General features: G+C 43.6%; 1 protein-coding gene across 1 annotated transcript; it reads left to right on the top strand.

The window, feature by feature from the left end:
* Positions 1-74: 74 nt before the first annotated feature.
* Positions 75-27,162, top strand: DNAJC18 (DnaJ heat shock protein family (Hsp40) member C18). Its single transcript, XM_050962782.1, has 8 exons — positions 75-191; positions 1,614-1,797; positions 3,738-3,883; positions 6,753-6,938; positions 14,397-14,509; positions 16,248-16,357; positions 20,576-20,748; positions 26,949-27,162. The coding sequence occupies exons 1-8, from the start codon at positions 155-157 to the stop codon at positions 27,071-27,073; spliced, it is 1,074 nt and encodes a 357-aa protein (XP_050818739.1). The 5' UTR covers positions 75-154; the 3' UTR covers positions 27,074-27,162.
* Positions 27,163-27,974: the final 812 nt, after the last annotated feature.

Here is a 27,974-nt window from a genome sequence, read left to right as displayed (position 1 = left end):
TAACGCCCTCCCTGCCCCCAGCCACGCGGGGCCCCTGGGTAATGTAGTCCAGCGGCAGGACTACAATACCCAGGGGGCTCCGCACCACGCCCCCTCTGCCGGCGCCGCAGTAACGCCGGGTCCTGCTCCCGCTCCCCTCCTCCCCCCGAACAACATGGCGGGGCTGGGCAGCGGGGAGCGCTGGGCAGAAGGTACCGAGCGCCGCGGCACTTGGCAGCGGCCGAGGGAGCTCGGGGGCTGGGTAGGGAGGGGGCACTGTGGGGGCTGGGCAGGGATTGGAGAGGGGAAGGGGGTTGGGTAGGGAATGCGGGGGGGAGGGGAGGGGGGTACTGGGGGGGGCTGTGCAAGGAAAGGGGTGGGGAAGGGAGGGGGCACTGGGGGGGCTGGGCAGGGATTGGAGAGGGGGAGGGGAGGGTGCACTGTAGGGGATGGGCAGGGAGTGGGGATGAGGTTACTGTGGGGGCTGAGGAAAGGCTTGAAGTTGCATTACATTTTTCTCTGCATACTGTTCTGTGCAACCTAGCCCTGAAACTGTAGTTTCCAGTCCATGCAGCATTTATATTATTCTGCACTATTATTAATTTGCAATTTGTATTTGGTTCTTGCTTTGTTGATATTTCTCCTTTGTTTTCTCTATTACTTGTTTTGTGTAATATGTTTCTCAGCTACAACACACACAGAAAAAAGACCCCTATTAAAGATAATCGACGGATAATGCTGTGATGAAAGATGAATTTTTCTTTCATGGATTTTTGTATGTGAAAAGATGTTTCCATTTGAATGAATATTGGGATTATTTATGCAGGATATTATCACAACACTAATTTAACCATAAATTCCTTTATTAAATACAAAGGCTGACTGATAGTTATACAGTTGCTCTAAACATGCCGAAATAATAAGCAGTGTACTACTCCAAACAGTAACAAAACATTTATAAGCATTTGATCAAGATAGTTACAAATGGGCTAAAACCAGGGATGCTTAGACCCGTACTGGGCCACTCCAACGTGGTCAGGCAGGTATTAGCAATGAGCCCTTTAAGAGCTTACTTTTTTTAATACCCTTCAACAAACAAGTGATGTCCTTGCCAATTGCTGACTTCAGTGAGAAATTGATTTGAGGCAGTTCTCCCTTATTTGCAGTCTTAATCCAGATAAAGTTTCCAACCTCCTTTCTTCCGAAGGCCTTTCCTCCATGTCTCTCTCCCTGCTCCTTGCTGACTAACAGTTTTTCATTTGCATCTGAGTTCACATAGGCCCCAATTTTTGAGAACACTGATAAATGAGGTGGGAATGTTGGTTATTTTTAAGACAGTTTCTTTGTCTTATTTAAAACCATCTGCAGAGGCCTTTTTAGCAACTTCCCTTATTTCATTCTTTGAACAAAGCATCCTCCCTCCTTCATTCCATCTGGCCTTATAGCTTGTTACTTTCAAGACCTTTCTTTTTTTTACTTGCTAGTTTGGGACTTACTTTACAACACATTTCTTTAACCAGATTTATTTATACTTCTCTAATTAAATGTTTATGTTTATTGTACAGTGAAACATGCAATGATATGTCACTGCATTTTTGGTAATACAGTCATAACGGGGACATGTTGCTTTGCAGCCTTAATTGACATGCTCAGAAGAAATGCACGCCCAACAGAGGAAAACAGTGAGAGTTCTGACTTCTGTGCTTGCAGCAACTGTATGAGACAGACGAACAAGAAGTGCGACAATGAGAGGGGTCAAGCAGGCTCTGAAGAAGCTAATATGACTTACACAGAGGAGCAGTTGTATGGGGTACAAAGGTAAACAAAATATTTTCAGTAGACCCTACATTAAATTGTATTGGCAGAGGGAAAAGTCTCACATACATGATCTTTTAGTAACCAAATATCAACTGCAAAGCAGCTGTAGTCCTGACCAGCTAATGTGCACTTGTGGTCTGATTGATTGGAGTTGTGGGTGCTCTGCACCTTTTGAAAATTGGGCCCATTTATTATAAGTGTCTCTGAGTGGTGAAATCTGTAGTATCAACTATATTCTGAACTTTAAGTTAAACTTCCTTGAGGTGTTATGGGTTTGTCACAAATAGTGAACAGTTATGTCTATTATGAATATCTGTATTTAGTATCTAGTCGGTTTAAACTATGGAGCCATCATAATCATAGGAGGAATATGCATAATAATAGGTGATCAACAAAAGTTGCTGTATATAAACAGAATGTTAGTCACATTGCCTTCCTAAATTTAACTTTTTACTAAAAATACTGCAGCTAATTTACCCATATTGTAATCTAAAGAGTTAGCAAAAGATCATTTTAAAACAGCTGTTTTTTTTAAGTCACAGGAGCACAAACATTTCCTTTTTAGATTACTAGGTTTTAAACTTTAAAAGGTAGAACCATTTTTAATTATTTTTTTGTGGCGAGGAGACCTAGCTCTAGCTAAGACTTGAAATTCTAAGTTTCAGCCCAAGCTTACTTTTCCATCTGAAACAGACTCCCTAAAAAGAAGGATTTGATGAAAATAAGCATAAACTGTATGTTTAAATTTAGGCCTTGTTCCTACAGGGACCACTGCATGGGCAAGACCCCTGTTTCTGTTGACTTCAGTGGGGCTCTGTGTAGATATGTGTGTCCTCTGTGTGCAATGCTTCACAGGACTGGGGCCCTGCTCATGAAAATGAGGCGTGGCTGAGGCAAAGGATAGTATAGTCAAGTATTGTTCACCCTCCTGCATTGTCAGTGAATCTGTTTTAGCCCTTTTTGCCCTGAGCTGCCTGAGTAGAGACTGAGGAAGGATAGTTCAGTGGTTAGAGCACTAGTCTTGGTTGTGGGAGACCTGAGTTCGGGTCCTGCTCTGCCACAAATGTCCCGTGTAACCCAGGGCCAAGTCACTTAGTCTCTCTGTGCCTCAGTTCTCAATCTGTAAAATGGAAATACTAGTACTTCCCTACCTTACAGATGTGGTGTGAGCATAAGTGCATTAAAGGTTATGAGGTGCTCAGGTATAACATGGATGGGGTCTATATAAGTATCTGAGATATGCAGACAAACATCATGGCTTGCACAAATAGAAATAACAATGGGGGACCCACCAAGCTTCTTTTCACTTGTTGATCAATGTCAGGATTTTAAATGTAGTCTTCTCAGGTGAACGTAATTTAAATAAGCTCTTCTACTGCAGACAATACATATGTCTGGTTTTCTATCATATATGAAATGAACCTGGCGATGTCCAGTTTTCCTGCTGGCCAGGTGTTCAGGTTCCTAAGTTATGTGCATGGTACAAATGGGCACACTGATGGCTTTCTTACCAGGACAGGCAAGAGATGAGTGAACATGGAGACCAAATTACACACCAGCTGTTTAGATCTCCTTTCAGTTGAGGGTTGAGCTGGATTGGTGGGAAAGCTTGTGTTACCTCTGCCTGTGTTGCAACTGCTTTGTGGCTAAACAGAAGACTTCATTTTCTAGGATGCACAACCTGGAACCTTTCTTCAGCACTTACATTTTTACTAAGTGAATTTTAAGTTATACATATGACCTCATCCCTGAGACAGCGCTCTGATTCCTCATGCATCTTAGCAACGTACAGCCTCTCTCTCTGCTGCTACTTTTTCCTCACCTATGTTAAATTCTGTCTATTTGGTTTCTTGTAAAATTTTCTCTCAACTGTATTGTAGGAGGAGGCATGCAGATAATAAAAAAACAAACAAAAAAAACCCCCAATTTTGTCTCTTCAGAATAAAGAAGTGTAGCAATTATTATGAAATGTTGGGAGTTGAGAGAGATGCCAATGAGGAGGATTTGAAGAAAGCTTATCGAAAACTGGCCCTTAAATTTCACCCTGACAAGAACTGTGCTCCTGGAGCAACAGAAGCTTTTAAAGGTATGTGAGATGAAGTATGGTTTATTTTAAAAAGAATCTTCCAGCATGGCTTGCTTCAGACTATGGCAATGCACCCTGGCTGAAGACTTCATAGAAACACAGACAGCTTATAATTTTCATAGGTGATGATAGGATGCATACAGTTTTCTTCATAAAATCCCACGGCTGCCTGACAAAGAATTGTCTTTGTTAGGAGGAGTTTCAAAGTACAGACCTCTGTGAGATGCAGGATAGTAGTAAAATAAAAAGGCATCCTAAATCTCTTTGAAGTTTCACAGTGGTGCTTAAGCAGTATTGTTTGTAACGAATAGCCCTCGTCCATTTGATCAACAGTTTCCTTGGTTGTCTAATCACCTATTGTTCTGTATGTTCTATTTACTAGATTGTGAGCAGATCCCTACCATATTCATGGTACATTTTGATCAGTTTCGTGGCCAGAGAGTTTTAAAATTGGTCAGTTTCACATTTTCAGATGTTTACATCTGAAATTTCATGGTATTGTACCCAAAAGTACCCGGAGGTAGGTCTGATCTCTCGTCCTCCCTCTTCACCCCAAACTACCTTGCAGGGAATGGACAAATCCTGTCCCTCCCCAACCTGGTGGGTTCTCGCAGCTAGGAGCCCTATGGCTGGGGTGGTACCAGCAGCAGGGAGAGATCGGAACCACCTCCATAAGCGTCCTCCAGCTGTAGCAACCTCAGGGCTGCTGCCCAGTCCCCGAGCTTTCTGAATCAGGGGGAGGCACTGGGAGGTGGGTCTGATCCCCCCCCACCCCAGCGCAGCCATTGAGGGAATGGACAAGTCCTGTTCCTCCCCAGCCTGGCGGAGACTTGCAGCAAGGAGCCCCCCAGCAGGAGTGCTCCCAGAGCAGCATGGGGAGATCAGATTTCACGGGAAAGGGCTTATTTCACCAGCTATTACATGTTTTTCTTGGCCGTGAAATTGGTAGGGCCCTAATTATGAGTTAAAAATCATGAAAACATTGAAAGTTTTTGTGTTATTCTTATTCTCTGAATTTTATACTAAGATTATATTATCTGTATCAACAATCTTAGTATCTAAAGATTTAAATTAAATCTGTTATACCTTCTCTTTTTATCTTCCAACTATGGCCAGGATTATCTTAACACAGAGCTTGGCAAAGCCTTGCTTTCAGTTAGCCAGTGTTAAGGTAAAGAAGACATGAAGTTGCAAAGTTGTTGGGTTTTTGGGGGGTTGGGGGTTGGCTTTCAGTGTAAATTTGCCTATGAAAAATGTATTTCAAATAGCAGTAAGGTGGTACAAAAGTTCTAAATTTTAAAATCAAACTTCAATGTTCTTTACTTGCATTAATATTTAGGTACCTTGAACATTAGAATAAACTATATGAACACAACTTTCCAAGAGAAAGTTATTGCATACTTGAGTTTGTTGCTGCAGCTATTTGACCATCAGAAATTAATATCTAAAGATGTTGGTGTGGTCTGGGGAGACATGGTGGCTGAAGGGTTTGGTAATAAAATGTGGAGTCTTTCATCTTTCGGGCACTAGTTTAGAGCCAGCTCAGGTGGCTAGTGATGAGGTCATTGCCAGCTGACTAGCTGTATGGTAGCCAATGTGAAACAATTCTCATATTTCAGGTCCTGGTTGACACCTAAGTGTATCAGTTTGTACCTTTATTTTGAGTCTCAGTGAAGTGGCTACAGGTTGAATAGAAATGGCCATGGACATCAAACAGGTCTATTGGTGGCTGTTTCAGGTCAGAGTTGAGACGTGTAGAGGAGAGGGGAAACTGCCAGTGATGTACTTATTCTATGAAGAGAGGTTTTAATTCTCCAAGGCTATCTCAGTGCTAAACATATGTCTAGTGGATTGCCTTTGGCATTAGAAAGCAAATTGAACAATTTTGAAAGCTACCACTGATTAATATAAAGGCCATTATTGTAAATTCCTTGATCCTTATTTGAGAATTTGTTCGCCAAATGTTGTGATCGAGCCCTATTCTTAATAGTCTCTCAGGTGACTGGTGAAACTCCCATAGCTCAAAACCGTGCCTTTGAATGGGATTGCCAGCAAGTAGGTATTTGTTAGATAATGGCCATCCCTCACCTCACTTTCCTCTGGTTCATGAGATCACTCTAACCCTGCTGCCATTCTCACTTAGCCCTCTGTGATATGCTGTACACGCAATTGCCCTTGTTTAACTAAGGCCTTGTCTTCACTAAGAAAAAAGATATTTTTAACCCATGCTAAGCTAACCTGTTTTACAAGTTTAGTGAAGACAAGGCAGTTGTAACCTTTCAGCTGACTGAGGTAAATCCTAGGAGGAGCATAGTGTTTAACTTGTCCAGCTCGTAGGAATGTAACACAAGTTAACTTAACACAAAGTTAAAAGTACACAACCTACAAAAAGGATGCAATGTCATGTAATTAACTATATGGTTTGTGGGCACACACTCTGTCTAAAGCCTACCATGTCACTAACTGGTTTCAGACCTAGTAAAAAGCTGTAATGTCACTCAGCCCTTTAACAGATTTCCAGAATGGTCTCTCCCCCAGTTTTCTGAGTATTTTCAACCCTTCAGTATGCTACAGGAGATGTTTTAACTTCCTGCTTCCATCCAAGATGAGTGCGCAGCTTTCATCAGTGCTAATTCCAGTATTCGTAAGAATAACTGAAAGGGGCACTCACTTTGCTTTACAAGTAACACCTCCAATGGACATCGCGTCTCTCTGTCCAGATGGTTGCATGTTACACTTTGTCCAACAGAAAATGTGCCTCTATCAACTTGTTGCTACTCATCTTATAAAATTTAGCTTATGAAAGGCATATTAACTTGAAAAGATTGCATGAAGTAAATATGTAATATTGCTCTCTCTTATTCTGCAGCAATAGGCAATGCTTTTGCCGTTCTGAGCAACCCTGAAAAACGATTACGATATGATCAATTTGGGGATGAGCAAGAGACTTTCGGCACTCCCCGGGCTAGGAATTATGATTATTACAGGGAATTTGAAGCAGACATCACACCAGAAGAAATATTCAACATGTTTTTTGGTGGGCACTTCCCTACAGGTCAGTATTCTGTCTATAGTGTCTTTGAAGTGTAAAGAGCTGGAAAGTTAGCTTTATTTGATACTGCTTAAGAACCTAAGGCCATCTCTACACTACACAGCTAACTCGACATAGACAGCTTACATCAACCTTACTGCGGAGGTTTATGCACTGCAATGTTCCTCCCACCAATTTAACTCTGTTGCTACGCTGACATGATAAAACCATCTCGACATTAGCTTCGCCAATGTTATGCAGAGCACAGCAGGCTGCTATGACCATGGCAATATTTTCTTCATTCGGGTCTAATCTGCCAAAACAGCACCAACGACCCTTTAATTAGCCAAATGCACATTCTACAGTCATTCTGCTCCTGCTGAACCTGTTATTGAAGTGCTTATTGCTGCAGTCAAGGTTTCTGGTGTATGGCTTCATAAGTCATGGGAGCAAGGGGTTGGCTGGGTCTCCAAGGATCACTATTGGCATTTCCACATCCCCAATTAGAATCTTTTGATCTGGAAAGAAACTCCTTGCTTGCAGTTTTCTGTACAGGCCAGTGCTCCTGAAGATACATGTGTCATGCATCTTCCTTGACCACCATGCGTTGATGTTGGTGAAATGATCCACCACAGTATGCAATACCATAGAAAAGTAGCCATTTCTGTTGTTGTACTCCATTGCAAGGTGGTCTGGGGCCAAAATGTGGATATGCATGCCATCTATCATCCCGTCGCAGTTAAGGAATCCATTGCTGCAAAGCCATCCGCTATTCCCCACACGTTGCCAAGAGTCACAGACAGTTGTAGCAGGAGGCGATTAATGGCCCTGCACACTTGTATCGCTGCAACCCCCATGGTGGACTTCTGTTTCGCAACTGATTGGTAGCAGTCTGGAGTTGCCAGCTTCCACACAGCAATCACCACTCACTTCTCCACTGTTAGGGCAGCTCTCATTTTGGTGGTCTTGTGCCAGAGGGCAGGGGCTAGCACTGCACACAGTTTCGGATGTGCAGAGCCACTTTCCTAGAAGTTCTGCAGCCACTGCTCATCATCCCATACCTGCATAACGATGGAATCTCACCACTCAGTGCTTATTTCCTATGCTCAGAACTGACGGTCCACTGTGTGCAGCTGCTCTGTGAATGCCAACATCAATCTTGAATTGTGTCTTTCCACGGCACACAGCGGGGCAGACACCACAGTGTCATGAAATACTGCAGGATCAGCCACATTGTGTTCATAATGCTCATCACAATACTGGAGAGCATTCCAGAACCCATGCTTTCTGACAGAGATGATGGGCAGGAAGTTTACAGGACCTATTGAAAGTGGTGCAAAACATCGTAGGAAGCCCATAGAATGATGGGACGGAGAAAACTGCACCATGTGCCACTGAGCCGAGCCCCATGATGCACTGCGATCCCTTCCCAGAACAACTGGCGGCAGATGGTGGTGAGTTGCACACTGGGATAACTACCCACAGTGCACTGCTCTCTCTGTCAGTGCAAGAGCACTAACTGGACATCACAAGGAGCATTATGTGGACGTGCAAAAGCAGTTTAATTACAGCAGTGGATGATTGTCAACATAACTTAAGTCGACTTAACTTTGTAGTGTAGACATAGCCTAACTGTACTTTCTAGAACAGTAAAACCTGAAAAGTGCCAGTTGCTGTTACTCTTTTCTCATTTCTTCCTTTATATGTTTAGCAAAACTCCTGAGATGCACAATTTTAAATTGTTGACTTCAGATTTTCACAATGCGAAAACCTACCCTAGCCTTGCTTTCTTCACATGTGCTACTACAACAGCTTCAGTGAACCATTCATGCTGTTGCTGCTCTGCTGTGGCCAGCCAGCACACTCCCAACCCCTGCCTGTGTTGTCTTGCTTCTCCTGAGAGCTCCTAATCAGCGCTGAGCTCCAGGGGTGAGAACCACTAACACAGCAAGGGCTGAGGCAGGTTGAATTCCTTGTGGGACACATTTTTAACTCCAGCTGTGGTTGGCAAAACTGCCTCTTCTCTCTCCCCATTGCCTGAAACTAGAAATAGTTTGGAGGTAGGGAGACGGTGTTTATCTCCAGGGATCAGGAGTGTGCTTGCCAACCACATCACCTATAGTGCTGCTGTCATAGACAGCTCACCGAGGCATTGTCTACACTGGCAAGTATCTGTGCAGAAAAGCAGCTTTCTGCAGTATAACTCCTGAGGTGTACACGCTGCCAAGTCACTTAGTGTGCAGAAACTGCACAGTTGCAACGCTGTAAAAAAAACATCCTGACGAGGCATTCAGCTTTCTGCGTTGGGGCTACAGCGCAGTGGTGCCAGTGTAGACACTCTGGTCGATTACAGTTCTGCAACTGGCTTCCAGGAGATGTCCCACAATGCCTGTTCTCACCTCTCTGGTCATCAGTTTGAACTGTATTGCCCTGCCCTCAGGTGACCAACCATGATCCGCACCCCTTCAATTCCTTGGGAATTTTGAAATTCCCCTTCCTGTTTGCTCAGTGATGCATACAGTGGTCTCAGCTCATCTTTCCAGGTAACCATGCCTGCTCCACACACCAGGCAGTCCCCTGCTTGGAGCAGTGCTGAGCTGCTGGACCTCAAGAGCATTTGGGGAGAGGATGCTGTCCAGTCCCAGCTGCGCTGCAGCTGTAGGAATTACGGTACCTACAGTCAGATTTCATGACAGAAAGGGGCCATGACTGGGACACACTGCAGGGCAGGTCAAAGTGAAGGAGCTGCAGAGCACCTACCACAAGGTGTGGGAAGCAAACCACTGCTCCGGTGCTGCACCCATGAGCTGCCAGTTCTACAAACAGCTGGACACTATACTCGGTGGCGACCCCACCTCCACAGTGAAGGCCACTGTGGATACTTTGGTGGCTTGTGTGCCAGTCGACAGTGCACCGAGCCAAGAGGAGGAAATCTTGGACAAGGATGTGGTGGGGGAAGACCCAGAGGGAGAGGATGACTTGGAGGCCAGAGATGCATGCAGCCAGGAGCTCTTCTCTACCCCGGAGGAGGCTAACCAGACACAGCTGTCGGAGATTGGCAAAGCACAAACAGGAGAAGCAGCCCCTGGTAAGTGGCTTTGATTTTGGTAATCGCTGAAGTGAGTTGTTGTGAGCAGGAGGGTTGCAGAAAGCAGGCGTGTCTGTAGGATGTGCCTATCACCACGTGCCTAGTCTAAGTGATGGAACAGGGTGTTGATTGACTCCCTCACTTCACGGGAATCCTCCTCGGAGATCTCCAAGAAACGCTTATGGAGATACTGGGCAATCCGCTGCTGCAGGTTCTTTGGCAGATCTGCTTTGTTTCTTGCCCCATTAAGGGTAACTTTCCCATGCCACTCTGCTGTCACTGGGGGGGACCATTGCTGCACAACGGCAAGGCCCATAAGGGCCAGGGCGGAAGCCACAGTCTTGGAGAAGACCCTCCCTTGATTCCCTGCTCACCCTCAGCAGCAAGATATCTTCCATAATGAACACAACCTGTGGAAAATGTGGGGACAGTAATGATTGTAAGATTCCCCCATACAATGCTGGCTGTCCCCAAGAGCCACGTGCCCAGTGTGCAGTATTGTCCTGGAACACTGATTTCCACTGTCCCTGTGGTTACTCACCATTTTGGGGGTCTTGTGTGCTTGCCTGTCGTCAGCCAGTTAGTGACAGGTATGTGAATAGTGGTTGTGTTTTAAATCACTGAATCAGTGGTCTGTGTGTTGCAGACAATACTGCTTTCTGTGAAATGTTGCATTTTGGCTTCACAGATAAGACCTTGGGAGCCCAGCCTCCCTCTTTGTTATCGCCAGCTGCACAGAATTAGGAAGCGGCCACAAAGAACTAAAGAGGATTTTCTGTGTGATGTCATGATGCACTCCACGACTGAAAAACAAGAATTGAAGGAGTGGTGGGACAGCGAGAAAGGGGACTGAAAGGAGAATATGTCGCACCAGAACGAAGCCACGAAATGGCTCTTAAAGGTTATTGAGCGTCTAGGTGGTCTGGTGCCATTGGAATATGTGTGCCATCTATCGCCCCTCCGCAGTTAGGGAAGCCCATTTGTGCAAAGCCATCCACAGTGTCACGCACGTTGCCCAGAGTCATGGTCTTTCGGAGCAGGATGCGATTAATGGCCCTGCACACTTCTGTCAACACAAGTCCAATGGCCAACTTTCCCTCTCCGAACTGGTTAGCGACCGATCAGTAACAGTCTGGAGTAGGCAGCTTCCACAGTGCAATCGCCATGCACTTCTCCAGCAGCAGGGCAGCTCTCATTATCATGTCCTTGTGCCGCAGAGCTGGGGCGAGCTCATCACACAGACCCAGGAATGTGGCTTTCCTCATCCAAAAGTTTTGTAGCCACTGCTCATCATCCCAGACGTGCATTGATGATGTGATCCGTCCACTCAGTGCTTGTATCCTGAGCCCGAAACCAGCGTTCTGCTGTGGTCAGCACCTCTGTGAATGCCACGAGCAATCTCATGTCATAGCTAGTATGCGTGGAGAGATCAATGTTGAACTCCTCTTGCCTTTGTAGTTTAAGGAGTAACTCCGCTACACTCGTGACGTTAATGAGAGCAAGCAGCATATTGGTCAACAGTATGGGATCCATTCCTGCGTGCAGTACACAAACCATTGAAAGATGGCACCAAATGCGGATGGTAGCACAGAGATTGCTGGTATGTGAAGCAATGCATCATGGGGCATTGGGACAGGGACCAGGATGCCTCGTGAACCTCTCCGCCTTCCCACAACTCCTAGCGGCAGAAGAGGAAGAGATGCTTTGTGGGAGAGCTGCTCAGAGTGCACCGCTCCGAATACCGATGCAAGTGCCGCAAGTGTGAACAAGCTATTGCACAGGCAGCTGACAGTGTGAACACACAACAGCAGTTTCCCTTCAGCACTCTCTGAGCGGCGATGTAACTGTCGGCACTGTAACTCTGCCAGGGTAGCAATACCCTGTGTATATGCAGATGTGCCATGAGAGCTGCTGTGATATACTGCATGACTGGCCGTGATGTGTTATAACAGTGACCACAATAGTGGAAAGCAGTGCAGGCTCTGGGTGCACATTAAACAGAAGCCATTGAAAAACACCACGAAACACAGTTGGAAGCCCATGGAATGGTGGGATGGGAAAAAATGAGTCAGGACATTGAGCCCACATCCAGGGTGCCCTGCGATCCACTCCGCCATTCCACAACTGCTAGCTGCAGAAATAGCAAGTAGCATAGTAGGTTAGTTACCCATAGAGCACTGCTGTTGCTTTTGGTGCTAAAGCACCAACTATGGATGTGCTCCAACAACAAAAAGAGCATTGTGTGAACATGCACAAGCAATGTAATTATACCAGTTTTTGATCATTGGCATAACTTGTATAAAAAAAAACAACTCTGTAGTGTAGAAAAGGCTTAAGTGAGAGTCTTATAGATTTTTGTTGCAAAGAAAAATAAGGGAGCACAGGGATTTTCATTACAACTACTTATTAAAACTAAATAACTATGACTTTAGAACACTTTTTTCTTCCTGTTTGCTGTACGACTAAACGTCTTCCTTGCAATTCTTTTGCAAAGCAGAAATTGTGTATGCTTTGCCTACTTCCAAGCTTAAACAAAGCTTAAAACTGTTTTGATATTAAAACCAAATCATAACTTCCTCCAAAAAAACCTTTTGAGATGAACATTCTATACATTTTCCTAGCTCAAAGGTTATTTTTCTCTTTAATTGAGGAAAATCCATTCAACTGTTTTGGTGCACATGAAAAATCCCATATGCACCAAAACAGCTGTAAGCTGAAGCATAGGCTTTTGGGGAATTGGAGTTGAAAACCTTTGGAGATGAGCAAAACTATAATTCCACACCAAACTTTTTCTTATGCTGGTAGGGTATTCTGCGTGAGGATCCTGGGATCCTGGAACTTGCTCCTTCCACTTTGTCTGAAATATTATGAAATTGATGACCTGTGCATGCTACAAAAGCCACTTATTTAATCGGGTTTTAGAGAGATGGAAGATATGGAGCCCATGACATTAGGGGGTCCATTTCTGTTCCTTTCCATTTGCTGGCCAACTGAGCCCTGGTCTATACTTAAGTTTAGATCAACCGCTAGTGCCGTAGTTAAGCTGACCATACTTCCAGCATGACGCGGCGAGGTTGATGAAAGAATTCTTCTGTCAACCTAACTGCTGCTGCCTCCGGGAGGCAGATTAGCAGCATTGACAGAAAGACCACTTCCGCTGATATAGGAAGTGTGTACACTGCGGTGCTACCCTAGCATAGCTGTAGGACTGCAACTGTGCCACTGTAGTGCCCAGAGTGTAGACATGCCCTGAGTTAATTTGTTACTCTTTGTTTAATGCTGCAAGTAAGCTGAGTTTATGGTACCAATGGGATGTTTTTTAATGCTGTTGGATGGTCATTATGCTGTTGCAAGTAATTGGCAGGGTGCCTCGAGCTTTGTGTATGGGCATTTTGTTATTTAGACTTTTAATAAATGAAAGTCAAAGAATTTATTTTAAGTTCAGTTTCTTGTAACAATGTTATCTTGCCCATGTTTGTAAAGTGCTCTGAGAACCTTGGATGAAGGATGTTATAGAAGTGTAAAGTTATATTAATTTCATGCAGGCTTAAAGATGGAGTCGTATTTCTGTGATCCTGATTAGGACAAACATTTTTAATTTGGAGCCTGAATTAAAAGGAAAGAGCATAGCTCCGGTGTTCATATAATGTAAAATCCATTGCTTTTAAAATTGGGAGAGCTTTTTAACAGCATCATTCTGATCAAAATAGCTTGTGCTTCTTTCTTCCTCCATCTTAGAAGTTCTAAAATAAATCAGCTATATACTATATCTTTCTTTAGCCTACAAGAAAAGGAAATTCCGAATTGTATTGTTAATCAAGTAGGTACTTCTCCTTAATCTCTTCTCTCGTTACAAAATCCTTAATGAGGCAATAAAGAGTTCAAAGAAAGAGAACAGAAATGAGTACAGCAGGGCAAATTTAGTAATTAAGAGCAGCCTAACTTATGGACTGAATGATAAAGCCTATTACTTATATTTAGAGTCTCAGTGCAAAATAGTCTCTCGAGGACATGCTAAAACTCATGTAACAGCAAGAGTTACAGTATAAAAACCCCAATGGGTCTCTGTTTTTGTTTTTTGTTTAGAAAATTGAGATGGTTTTGCACAAAGTTTTGCTTTGCCTTTAGTTTTTTTTTTTCCTTAAACATTCCCTTTCTCTTGGCACACCAATGCCCCAACATGCTGCATGATGGCTAGCTCCCATGTGCTGTTTTGGAATTTCAGTTCTGAGGTGTATTATTTGAAGTTTATAATCTGGCCTCTCATGACTCTGCCTGGTAACTCAGGCCATTTACTGTAAGGTGTGATAGCCAGCTAGAATTTCTGAGGAATAATAGATGCCTGCAATTGAATGAAAATGGCTAGGTCACGTCTTTGGGATTTTTTAAAACAGGAAATATTCATATGTTTTCAAATGTAACACCAGACGCTCACTATTATCGGCGGCGACACCGAAATGAGAGAGCCTGGACGCAGGAAAAAGAGGAGGAAGAGAACAGGCCTCAGGTACCGTGGGAGGAAGCCGTTAGCTTTAAGTATTGATCATGGCTTCAGTGGGTGCATTTCAAGTTCATATGGGTTTCAGTAGTGTTCCCTGTGCAGTAGAACCTCAGAGTTATGAACACCAGAGTTACAAACTGGCCAGTCAACCACACACCTCGTTTGGAACCAGAAATATGCAATCAGGCAGCAACAGAAACAAAACAAAACCAAAAAAACAATGCAGTACACTACTGTGTTAAATGTAAACTGCAAAAAAAATTAAGGGAAAGTTTAAAAAATAAAATTTGACAAGGTAAGGAATCCGTCTGTGCTTGTTTCATTTAAATTAAGATGGTTAAAAGCAGCTTATTTCTTCTGCATAGTGAAGTTTCAAAGCTGTATTAAGTCAATGTTCAGTTATAAACTTTTGAAAGAACAACCATAATGTTTTGTTCAGAGTTATGAACATTTCAGAGTTACAAACAACCCATTCCTGAGGTATTCATAACTCAGGTTCTACAGTTCTTAAAATGGGGAATGCCTCTAGAACCAGTAATATTTTTACAGTCAGAATGGACTTTTTATGTGGGACCACTGTACTTGTCTCTTTATTTGCTACTTCCAAAATGTATCTTATTGTGGGGGGGACTCAGAAAAGAGCTACAGTCTTTCATCAGTTGAAATGGATCAGTAGTGGCTGAAAATCTTACCATCCAATGTCAGTTGTGTAGCTTAATGGGAAATAAGTTTGTGGTGTGGACAGACAAGTGTTCACAGGGCTGGCACAACCCATTAGGGGCGCTAACATTTGGGGGACGGTGCCCACGGCAGCCAGATCTTTGGCCGCCCCGATCGGCGGCAGCATTTTCGGGGCGGGACCTTCCGCCTCCTCTGTCGGGGATGGCATTTCAGAGGCGAGACTTTCCGCCGCCTAGGGCACCAAAAAAGCTGGTGGCGCTCCTGAGTGTTCATATCACAAACGGTTGCAGTGAGCATTCTTGTTGGTAATCTTGATACAGACACCAAGGACTGAATAGCTACAGACTGCTTTCTGCGCTTCCCCTTAAGGGCCAAGGTTGAGGCAGGTGGGCAGGCAAGTGTAAAAAGAAACACTGTTACTGTCCAGGCTGTTAGTTTTATGGAGTAACAGAAGACTTTTGTCCCTAGAGCCATCACTGTTTCACTTGCACTAAATTCACTTACCTTGAGAAACATATTCAATCAAATAAAAGAAAATACACATCTCTAATTCCAAATTGCACTATGTATTATTTATTAACCTTTAACATTCTTAAGAGTTTGTCATTGGGATCTTAAGTATTTTGTGGGATTTGAGAAAAAAACATTGTAAATTTTAGAAACTACAAGGAACCTGTAGATATAAACTGTATCCAAGCAGGGTGTTCCTTGCAGCTTCCTGGCAGCACAGTATACACATACTTTTTGAGGGATAGTTATTTGACTTATAAATGGAATTGTGCATTAAAGAAACTTTATGAAAATTTGATTAGGAGAAGATTTATTTATTTATTTGAAATTTAGGTTATTAAAGTTTTTCTAATAAAGGTAATTTTGAATGTTTAACTAGTTTGAAATTTAAGTGTCACACTTCTTCTGTTAACTCAAGGATAGTCTCTGTTCTTGTCTGATTATCATCTGGTATATTGTCTGCCTAGAGACCGCATCCTGCCTTTTATGAGCTAGTAGGTCTTATTCTCATCTTTAACTTTTATCATCCACTAACTATGGTTGTCCATTTCAGAATACATACTCTGCATTTATTCAGTTGCTGCCTGTTTTGGTGATCATAGTTGTGTCAGTTATAACTCAGCTGATGGCCACTAATCCACCCTACAGCCTGTTCTACAAATCGTAAGTCCAATTTTTGAAAAACTGTTTATCTGGTCTAGGTTACTTGGAGTGGGGAGGTAGAGGGATGTTGGACTTAATAGAGAATTCACTAACTTTTCCCATCTGCTCTCTTCAGAAAGCATTATCACTTTGTAATTAAGGGACTAGGGCTATTTCCATGTTTATTGGTTGGTTTTCCTAGGCACTACCATAATACAAAACCATCAAGGAGCAAGGCCCCAATGTAACAGGCTATATACAGACAAGTAACAGAAGACAGTCCCTGCCCCAAAGAGCTCACCATCTGGTTTTAAACACTTTCATACGGTGGTCTAGTAGCATTTAGCACCTTCTAAACCAGCAGGATCTGAAGCATAACAGAGCAACCTGGTTAGCCCTGGAAGGAGTGGGGAATGCCTAGTTCTAATCGGGGCTTGGGGAAAACCCACGTGCCTGTTCATCCAGTGCAAGTAGAAATGCTGCCCAAGAGACTAGGCCAATTTGGGCTGTAGAGCTGGTGGGTGGCTCTACTCCCCCTCCAAGGAAAAATCCCCCAAGTACCACTAGTTCTTTTTTGAAGGGAAAGGAGTGGTAGCTAGGTGGAGCTGAGGAGCTGTAAGGCATGAGACCTCCTGTGCACTCAGGATGGCAGCAGCATAGGACCCTGCAAAGATCCGGGGTTTGCAAAGGTATTGTTGATTTGAATGGTAGGAAGGATGTGCATGGTTGATTATACACCAGTGTAAATTCAATATCCATGGGCTTGGAGTTGTGGACTGGTGCGGTTCATGGCCTGCAGGTGTTTTCAGTTGGATGAATGGGTGTCAGGGAAACATTTCAGATCCTCCTTTCAATCCAAAGCGGTTCCCTCATGCAACACTGGAACAGTATTAGCTTGGTGTTCAATCCGTGCTGGATCGAAAGGCTTATCATGACTGTGGAGGGATATTTAAGGAGAGTTGGAACAAGTAGGTGGGAAAGAAACCTGCAGTACTGAACGCTCAGCCCAAGGGGGTTCTACTTTGTTAATCTGGAATAAAATGAGTTTGAGAGTTTAGGCATTTGCCTCTTTGCAGTTTTGTCATTTAAAAAGCAATTAGCTGTTTGCAACAAATCCCCCCCCCCCCCCCCCCCCCCCCCCCCCCCCCGTTTTGGAGCATTGTCACACGTTATCTCCTCCTTATACCTATCTCATAGAACTGGAAGGGACTCCAAAAGGTCATCAAGTCTAGCCCCCTGCCTTCACTAGCGGGAGCAAGTACTAATATTGCCCCAGATCCCTAAGTGGCCCCCTCAAGGATTGAACTCATAACCCTGGGTTTAACAAGCCATGCTCAAACCACTGAACTATCCCTCCCCTTCACTTCGGCCTTCCGGGTACTGAGAGTTGTTGGTCAGGTGACAATCAGGACCATGTGTGAGAGGAGGGGCATAGCCACAAGCGTTCACTTCTAATGAAATCCAGTGTTTGAAAGGTCTAGGTTTGCCCCCTTTAAAGAACAGGGGAGCCATTACAGATTTCAGTGGAGGGCAACTTCTTGCAGGAGTCCAGGGGCTGCTTTGGCCACTGGCAGCTCTTGGATTTTTGGAAGGATAAAAGGTAAAAATCAGTCTGTTTCATTTGTTGTGGTTATTTCCTATATTGTTATATAGGCTTTCTACAACAGAATTACCAACAGAGGACAAACTGGAAATTTTTAAAGCTAAGCAGTCTGCACCTAGGACCCAGTACCAAATAAAATCTAACTTTCAAGCTTATAAAGCAGCAAAGTTCAGACCATACAGGAGACAAATACTGTAAAATATTATTGATTCCAGATAGCTGTGCAGTCACAGCAGTTAATGCTTACAGCTGCTTCCCAGATATCTCTGACTATGCAGGATCACCTGTCTTTGATTTTTAAAATATAAAGGCATAAAATTCAGTGCTAACACCATACTTTTTTTAAATCTTCTTTTCATACCAATACCTTCCTGGCTTAGTGCAAGGCTCCAACAACAACAACAAAAAACAAACCATCCCTATTAAGCCATTGACATAAAACATATTTTGCTTTCATTTGAAAAATGTGACAGAAAAACATGAACTTCAATTGCTGTTTGACAAAATAACAGAAGTGAAGGTCTAATGATAAAGTAACTGGAGGTGGAGAGAATTAAAAAACTTGAGGGTGTGCATTTGCATTGTGATCCATTTCTTGGCAAGCTCCGAGAAAGGAGTCGGAAGTCTGGCGTTTGTCACAGAAGGGAACACATTGATTAAAGCATGTTTTAGGGGCTAGTGAGGTAGGAGTATGAATCCAGTCACTGCACTGCCGGAACAGAGGCAGCGCTGAGATCGAGGGGCTCCTTCAGAGAGAGATCACAAGAACATCACATGAATCCTGTGCCACAAGGTGACTGTCAGGCATGTCGAGGATTGTATCTGTTCCCACCTCCTTAGCAGAGAGTGCTCTCCCTGTCAGCTCAGAGGTAATGGGCAGGATCAGGTTTCAGCACAGTTCCTGTTGTGGGAGGCTTGCTCCCTATCCTGCTGCCTGTGGGGTGGAGTTCCCAGACTTGTCAGTGAACTTCTGGGGGTTTTGCTGCCTGCCTTTCCCAGCACTTGTTCCCCTGTACCCCTTCAGCAGGATAGATGCCTGGCAGCCAGGATGCTAAGCATGCAGGAAGGCGTCCACGCCACAGGCTATGCCAGCAGCAGATGGCTCCTGCTCCAAGATACTGGCAAGCCTGGTGATCAGGAGCCCAGAAGGATGAGCTTTCCTCCCCAGAGTGCTGCAGAAGGACAATGATGCCAAGGGGGAGCCGCTGTGGGAGGGCGTTGCTTTCTGCCTCTGCCTGCCCTCAGCTACATGCTTCCTTTATCTGCAGCTGGGACTGAGGTGCTTCATGGGGGAAGGAGGAAATTGCCCCTCCTAAATGGCACCCCTGTTGAGGGTAGCATAATTGGAACTCGCTGAGGTTGGGCTCGCATTCTGTCTTTTTTCATGGGGTGTTGTTTTTCAGACTGCTCCAAAATTCTTATCACTGTTACCACAAGATGTCAGCCTGCATGTCTGGCAGATCGCAAGATACTTCCCCAGTGAGTTGTGCCAATCCCAAGTGAAACGCTCCCGGCTGGTCCCAGATTAGGCAGTCCTTTCTGCTGCCTCCATGCCCTTTGGTCCAAGAGAGTCACACTTTAGCTCTGCACATAGGCACATATGCTCTGTCGCTAAACCTTATCTTTAGGAATTAAACTCCTACAAACTCCATTGTTCTTAATGCAGGGAATAAACCCCCCAGACCTTGAGAGAGGAAGAAAAAAGGGGTTTTAATAAACCAAGAAGGAAGGGACAAACCGAACTGCGGAAGGAGGGAGAGGCATGTCAGATGGAATGTGACCCTCCCTCCTTGGCTATTTTCCCCTCATCCAGGGCAACAATTTGAAAGATGCAAAGAGAGGAGCCGAGAAGATTAGAAAGAAGAATTTAAACCAGTGGAGAAGGCAGAGAGGCTAGCTCCACACAACTCCCCTGACTGCAGAGCAGTTTCAAAACATCAGAATGAAATGGAACCAGGATCATCTCTTATTCAGAATTCCACAGGATTTTATAATTTGCCCTCAGGTGCCTAAAAAATATTATGTGAGGCAGTGGAAATCTATGTGGAATGGGCTATATGACTACAGTCACATTGCACCCTCAGATATTTGGCCCTGTGCCGTAAATGCACCCTGAACACTGCTGCCCTTTCAAGTTTGTCCAGTCATTTCCCACAGATGTTGACAGGAGGCTGCTGGAAAGTGCAGGCAAACAAAGCTGTGTTGGGCCTTTTTATGTCTTGGAAGTGACTTGACCAAGTTACCAAGAACTCCTCAGAAAAATGCAGTCCATTAATGCATACTGTACTTGAGTTTGGGCAGTATCAATTCTGAGGCTGCTCCTTTTAGATTCCATTTTTCATTTTAAATCTCTTTAGATATTGTGTCTTCATTGTGTTTTTCTAGCCAGTCATGTTTATTTCATCATCTGTGTTAGGAAGGTGTAAGGTTGATTATGGAGCAGGGAGATGTGTAATTCCTTTAGTGAATGGTTGAGGGCGCCGTAGTTCTGCAATAGCTGCTGTGAAGTTGTTACGGGTATTTCCTGCTGGGAATATTCGAATGAACGAGCACTTCTCTCTCCTTGCCTTTTTTAACATTCCGTGATATTTCTGAACTGCCTTAAAAACACATTTGTCTCTGTGCTGTTTTCACAGGTCTATAGGCCATACCGTTCCTAGAGAAACACAAAACCTGCAGGTGCCTTATTATGTTGATAAAAACTTTGAAAATAATTATAAAGGAGCAGAGCTTCAAGAGCTAGAGAAAACGGTTGAAAAGGATTATATAGACTATATCCAGACCAGCTGCTGGAAGGAGAAACAACAAAGTAAGTAATCTTTGTTATTTATAAGTGTGTAGGTACACGTCACAGGAAGTCAGCACATGGCTGTGCTTGAGAAGGTATTTCCATTGTAAGCCCTAGGTTACAGAGGTATATAACTTTCTAAACCATGAAGAACAGAGCTGCAGCCCATGTGGCATCCTCAGGGCCATACAGGTAGTGTGTGTGTGTATATGTATATGGTGTGAATGCAGCCCACATAACAGATAGAGAGCTACATATGCGGCCCACAGTGGTAAATGTTTAGAACAGTGGTTCTCAGCCTAAATTACCTTTGCCCTGGCTTTTGTCACACCTGCTCTTTTGTCACCTGATTAATTTGTTGTTGAAAGCTTGACACAGTTCATTTTGGCTGATTTTAAGACATGAATTTGAAGTGTTTTTCACCAATGGACTTTTTTTTTTAGGTGCTTTCTTTTACACTTGAATAACTCAGGGTAGCAATGTATTAAAAATGAAATCCACAACATTTATTCATCTGATCTTTGACAGATCCAGAAAAAATTTGAAAATGGCATTCACATACCATGTTACTTTGTATCACATTTTAAAGAGACAGAGGCAGAAAGCATGTGCTTATTTGAATGTGCCACTGTTATTTGAGTCCGGGGTCACGTTTTTTACCACCGTCAAGAATTTATTTTATTTTAAGAAAATGCAATGCAAAAAGTGACAATAAAATGTTGAGACTTTAAAATGCACAAAAGTTAGGAAATTCAGAATTATTATTCTCACATCAACCTTAACTTGGCAGCAGGAAGTGCCTGGAGGTAGGCAGAGGAGCAGGGATGCGGCATGCTGGGAGCAGCAGGGGAGGGGAGCTTGGCGGCTGCAGGAAATAACTCCGGAGGACATGGGGAGCTTGATGGGCCACAGCAAATAACTCAGCGGGCCGTGTGTTTGAGACCCCTGATCTAGTCCAACGTCCTGCATGATGTAGGCCATAGGTTGGGGGACAGTGAGGGGACAAGGAGCAAGATGGGTTGGGGATTCTGAGGGGAGTAGCCGGGGGCAGGAAGTGGGTGAGGGTCGGATAGGGGGCAGGGCCAGGCTGTTTGGGGAGGCACAGCCTTCCTCACCCTGAAGCTCATTCAGCAGTTTGAGGCTTGCAGACAGTTATTTAACACAAAGAGCCAAGCTGTTATCCTTTTCCTTAGGGCTACCATCCTTTCACTTCTCAAATAACAAATTATAGTCTACATTTAATTTCAGTGCCATAGGGGATTTCAGGGGAGGGTAGTTTCATTAAAATTAGCCACTTTAGATTAACAGTGATAGAGCCAAGAGAGCCATGGGGGAAGGATCACATGAGAAGAGCAATATCCTACACCACCTACCTCCTTCCCAACTCCCACCAATAGAGACTCCCCTCCCCTGCATTCCCTGAGGCTCCAGAGGGGTTAATTCAGTGGTTCTCAAATTTTTGTACTGGTGACCTCTTTCACATAGCAAAACTCTGAGTGCAACCCTCCCTTTCCCCCATAAATTAAAAACACTTTTTTATATATTTAACACTATTATAAATGCTGGAGGCAAAGCAGGGTTTGAGGTGGAGGCTAACAGCTTGCAACCCCCAGTAATAACCTCGTGACCCCATGAGGGGTCCTGACCCCTAGTTTGAGAACCCCTGGGTTAATTTAATTATAGCACTTTGTGTCCATTCACATGCGTGTGCTATTTTGAGCATGTCAGTTTTCACAACATAGGCTCATCCCAGATTCTGGAACAAGCTCAAACGCTCAGTTCGTGGAGTATGTACATAAGCTATACTAAAGACAAACCCACAGTAACCATCTCCAGTTTGTGAGGGACCCTGTGGAGCCAGTCTCTAGGAAACAGATAAATGCATGGAGGTTAAGTCCATTAATGGTTATTAGCCAGGATGGGTAAGGAATGGTGTCCCTAGCCTCTGTTTGTCAGAGGGTGGAGATGGATAGCAGGAGAGAGATCACTTGAACATTACCTGTTAGGTTCACTCCCTCTGGGGCACCTGGCATTGGCCACTGTCGATAGATAGGATACTGGGCTGGATGGACCTTTTGGTCTGACCCACTATGGCCATTCTTATGTTCTTATGTTCTAACCTAAATGAACCCAAAGTTATGGAGACAGATATGAGTCAAGGAAGCCAGCAGAGCATCAAAAACATGGAAAAATCTCTGACTGGATGGGCTCAGGTGTTTGGTCACAAGCTGAGGTGATTCAAAAGTTTTGGATTTTTTTAAGCAGATTTTTTTTATTGTTTCTTTAAACAATCAAACACAGCAAGCAGCAAATATTTGGCCACACACTTCTGAAACCCCAAACAATGTTCAGGTTTTGGCAGACTAATTTCAGTTTTTCAGTTAAAAAAAAACCACAACAAATTTTGAAGGAAAGCAGACATTGTCCGTGATTTTTATCTGCTTTTTAAAAACCCCTAGTTTTCGATCCAAAATGGAAAATATTTGTTAAACCCTTTTAATGAGCTTTAGTGCCTTTTAGCACTAGCTGGTGCTGAGAACCAGTGATACCTTGTAAAGGTGACATGAAAAGTTTTCTCAAAACTGGGTTTGTGCTGAGATGCGGAAGGTTTTTTAAATGTTTATTTTTCCCAGGGCTGCCCAGGGGGGAGAGGAAAAGGAGGGGGCAAGTGGGGCAATTTTCCCCTGGGCCCTGCAGGAGCCCCCCGAGAAAATAGTATTCTATAGTATTGCAACTTTGTTTTATGGAAGGGGCCCCCGAAATTGCTTTGCCCTAGGCCTCCTGAATCCTCTGGGCGGCCCTGTAGTCCACTCATCCAATCCTTACTTTTTTAACTTGCTGGCAAGAACACTGTGGGCGACCATATCAAAAGCTTCGCTTAAGTAAAGATATATCACATCCACTGCTTTCCGCATATCCACAAAGCCAGTTATCTCCTCATAGAGAGCAATCAGGTTGGTCAGGCATGACTTTCCCTTTGTGAATCCGTGTTGACTGTTCTTGATCTCCTTCCTGTCCTCCCAGTGCTTCAAAATGGATTCCTTGAATACCTGCTCCATGATTTTGCCGGGAGCGAGGCTGTAGTTCTCTGGGTTCTCCTTCTTCCCCTTTTTAAATATGGGCACTATATTTGTCTTTTTCCAATCGTCCAGGACCTCCCTCAATCGCCACAAATTTTCAAAGATAAATGGTTGAGATCCATTGATTTCAATGAAAATTTATAGCAGTTGAGGATCTGGCACCTTTAAAGCTGAATTTTATATCCTCTCTAAAATCCACAAATTTGAGAGAGATGTTTCCTAGGACTATTATGCCCAGCAAAGGAAAAAACATTACAATTTTGCCATTCCGTTAACTAACGAGCAAAAACATATGCTCCTATCATTAGCCATGGTATACGTTAGAAACACATCTGCAACTATATTTACAGTGTTTGAGATTAGCAGTTGCCTGAGGATACCACAGTAATTAAAAACTGTTTAAGAATGATTATCATCTGGTCTGGTGAGCCAGTAATGAGTACAACTGAGACTGTGCTAACTTTAGTACAGCCAAGATTGTAAAAATAAATGGTGTTGAATGCAAAACACAGCCATGGAGAAAAGTTCTCTGGAGACCTTTAATCAGCTGTTTTGTAACTTTGGTCCGTTAATTCCTTTCTGTTCAGATGTTTAGCCTCATTTGGGGCATGCATTTTGCTAAATGAGTACTTATTGGTAGTAGGTAGTTTGTTTTATTTACTGGAGTTTACTTTGTTGCTGATGGATATAGATATATACAGTTTCGCAAAGATAAAACTATAGGAATAATAGATATTCTGTTGTCTTTGATCTGACCATTGAAAAGTTTTATCTGCTGTATGTCTACCTCATTATTGGAGACTACAAAGTAGTCATTCAACAGCCTATTAGTCCACTAAATTACATGGTCGGCCGATCACGTTTTTGGTGTCTCTTATTTATTTTAAAAGATTTGATTGCCAGCTGCAGGCAGTGTTTCTCCTCTTGTGGCTTAGTATTGCACAATAGGCTGGGTGTGCTGTGGCTTTTTGTCTTCCTTTAAAACATCTGATATAGGTCAAGGCGGAAGAAAGGATACCAGATTTGGATGGACCGTTGGTCTGTTTCGGTAGGGCAATTTCTGTGTAAGACTGAAGTTAACAAAATTCAGGATCACAGAACACCATATAAAGGCAACTGAAAATAGAGGGTTGAAATAGGACATTGAGACATATTCTATGAATACCATATTACATTATTTTCCTTTATAGAGATTAACTGGTTATTTAAAAGATATAAGGACAAATCAGCTTAAAGAATCAGATAAAGTATAGGAGATTTACATGATGAAATTCATACCAGCAAAGGTGTAAACGTCTCACAGTAAGAAGTTTGACCCCACGAGAGAACCTGTAACAGAGACTTCATTTCATTTTAAAGCTAGTTGGCTGAGAGTCCCACTGCGCTGAGACCAGCTTAATCTTGGCTGACATCTGAAAACATGTTCTTATACAGGTGCCTGTTTCAAATTCATGTGTGTCTGTTGGGTGCATGCTGTACTCAATGGATGATATTTTAGGGTTAGGGAATGGAGGATTGGGTTCCTGATTCAAAATAAAAACCTTTAATGCTTGTCAGTCTATGGAGTCATTCAGTAAATACAAAGAACAAAGGGTATGTCTACATCTACAATTTTGCAGCGCTGGTTGTTACAGCTGTATTAGTACAGCTGTATAGGGCCAGCGCTGCAGAGTGGCCACACTTACAGCAACCAGCGCTGCAAGTGGTGTTAGATGTGGCCACACTGCAGCGCTGTTGGGCGGCTTCAAGGGGGGTTCGGGGAACGCGAGAGCAAACCGGGGAAGGAGACCAGCTTCCCCGCGGTTTTGCTGTCGCGTTTCCCGAACCCCCGTGCAAGCAGGTCTCCTTCCCTGCGGTTTGCTCTCGCGTTCCCCGAACCCCCGAGCAAGCAGGTCTCCTTCCCTGCGGTTTGCAGGGAAGGAGACCTGCTTGCTCGGGGGTTCGGGCAACGCGAGAGCAAACCGGGGAAGGAGACCTGCTTGCACTGGGGGTTCGGGGAACGCGAGAGCAAACCGGGGAAGGAGACCAGCTTCCCCGCGGTTTGCTCTCGCGTTCCCCGGACCCCCCTGCAAACCGCAGGGAAAGAGACCTGCTTGAAGGAGAGGCTTCCTCAGGTATGCTGGGATACCTGCTTATTCCACGGAGGTCAAGAAAAGCGCTGGTAAGTGTCTACATTTGATTACCAGCGCTGGATCACCAGCGCTGGATCCTCTACACCCGAGACAAAACGGGAGTACGGCCAGCGCTGCAAACAGGGAGTTGCAGCGCTGGTGATGCCCTGCAGATGTGTACATCTCCTAAGTTGCAGCGCTGTAACCCCCTCACCAGCGCTGCAACTTTGTGATGTAGACAAGCCCAAAGTCCTATAGTCACTACTCAATCAAAACTCCCATAGATTGCAGTGGGACAGAGTAATGACTACAAAATTTGTCCCATTGTGAGGTTCTTTCCGTACTGAATCAGCCTGTTGGCTATGTGATCTGACAGCTGTGTAAGGTTCTTCAAACAAATTGAATGTCATAAGGTAGCTTGTGCATAAGGAAACTTTTCTGACCTGTTCAGAAATCCATGTCAGCCATTCACCATAGCTACATTTAACTGTTTTTCAATTGGTAATTTCCTTAAGGAGAAAATTATATCCGTGAGCAAATCAGAAAGACTAAAAATATTTTTTTCAGTAAACTCAAAGGATTTAGCCGTTTAGTTGCTCCCTTGATCATTTCCCTGCCCCCCCCCGCAAAGGTTCCTCTGTGTCTCCCTTCCCCCCCCCGAGGTGCACGCATCACAGTTTGGGCACCACTGCACTCTGCTCTTTGTTTACATTTTGTATTTTTCTTTGTGGACAATGAAAATAGTCAGTGTCATTTTCTGGTTCTCATGCACTAGCACAAGGCTGCAGTGTTTGGAGATGGTTTATTTCATATGGTTAAAATTTGAAATAATAATGGAAATACTTGTTTTTACTTTCCTAAAAGCCTAGCCCAATTTGGGCTGACAGTGTCTCCTTCAAGATAACTGCTAAAAAGTTTTAGGATTTTAATAATCTTTTAAAAATGTATTGAGGAAAATGAAGCATTAAACATGATTCTACCCATCAGGCTCAATAGCTTTGTTCTAATGTTTATCTTTTTCATCTTTCAGAATCCGACTTGTCGAATTTGGCCAGATTATACAGAGACGAGCGATTAAAACAGAAAGCGGAGTCACTGAAACTTGAGCACTGTGAAAAGCTCTCCAGTCTTATTGGACTACACAAGGGCGGCTGAGTAGGCCAGGCAAATGCTGGGTTATTTATTGCTGTTTTAACTTGTTTCTATTTTCGTTTGTATTTATTAAAAAAAGAAAAAGAGCCTAATGTAGAGTCTTAATAATTGGTAACTTTGCAATGTTCACCGAATTGGGCAACCCTGAGCCATAGACACGGTATTTGCTCTAATATACTGTGTATTCTGTTTGGTTCCAAGGACCAACGGTATTCAATGGAAATTAACTCCCTAAAATGTAGCGTAGTGCGGCACCAGTCTTCATTTGATACAGTTTTTTCTGCCACCCAAGCAACTTTGCTTGCCAGAAAAGTATACATAATATCCCATACACTCTGTATTTTATTTGGACATAGAACACACTCAGTCATTCAGGCGATGTAGTTTTCAGTTATATGCTGGCATTCCCATATTCATCTGAAGCTGATGTCCTTGCATCCAAAATGACTTGTGAAAAAAAATTGAGGGCATACTCCCTGCTCCATTCTACTTTCCAGTGCTTAGCTCAGGTATTCATCAAGGCCTTGATTCAGCTAAGTACCTAAGCATGTACTTAGGTCTCATTGAAGTCAATGAGATTTAAGCATGTGCTTAAAATTAAGCATGTGTTAAGTTTTTTGCTGAATTTAGATCCAAACCTGTACTGTTCTTTTATAATTAGTGATGTAATTAACCCAGATTGCAAGTAGGAACTTGGAAATTGTTTGCTCCTGCAATAGCATCTCAGTTGCTAACATTCATTGCTGTGCATGTGGGATGCATTCCTGGAGTCCCTGCTCTTGCCACAGTATCTCATTTGAACTCATCCATTTATCCTTTTCTCTCTCATTGAAAACTTGCGATGATGATAACATTCATTGTGAAAATTACAGCTGCTGTTTAGCTAAATTTGAAGGATGCCAGT

Source organism: Gopherus flavomarginatus, chromosome 7 (assembly GCF_025201925.1).
Source record: "Gopherus flavomarginatus isolate rGopFla2 chromosome 7, rGopFla2.mat.asm, whole genome shotgun sequence".
Lineage (NCBI taxonomy): Eukaryota > Metazoa > Chordata > Testudines > Testudinidae > Gopherus > Gopherus flavomarginatus.
Note: the sequence above shows the minus strand (reverse complement) of the source record. Positions and strands in the feature narration are given on the sequence as shown.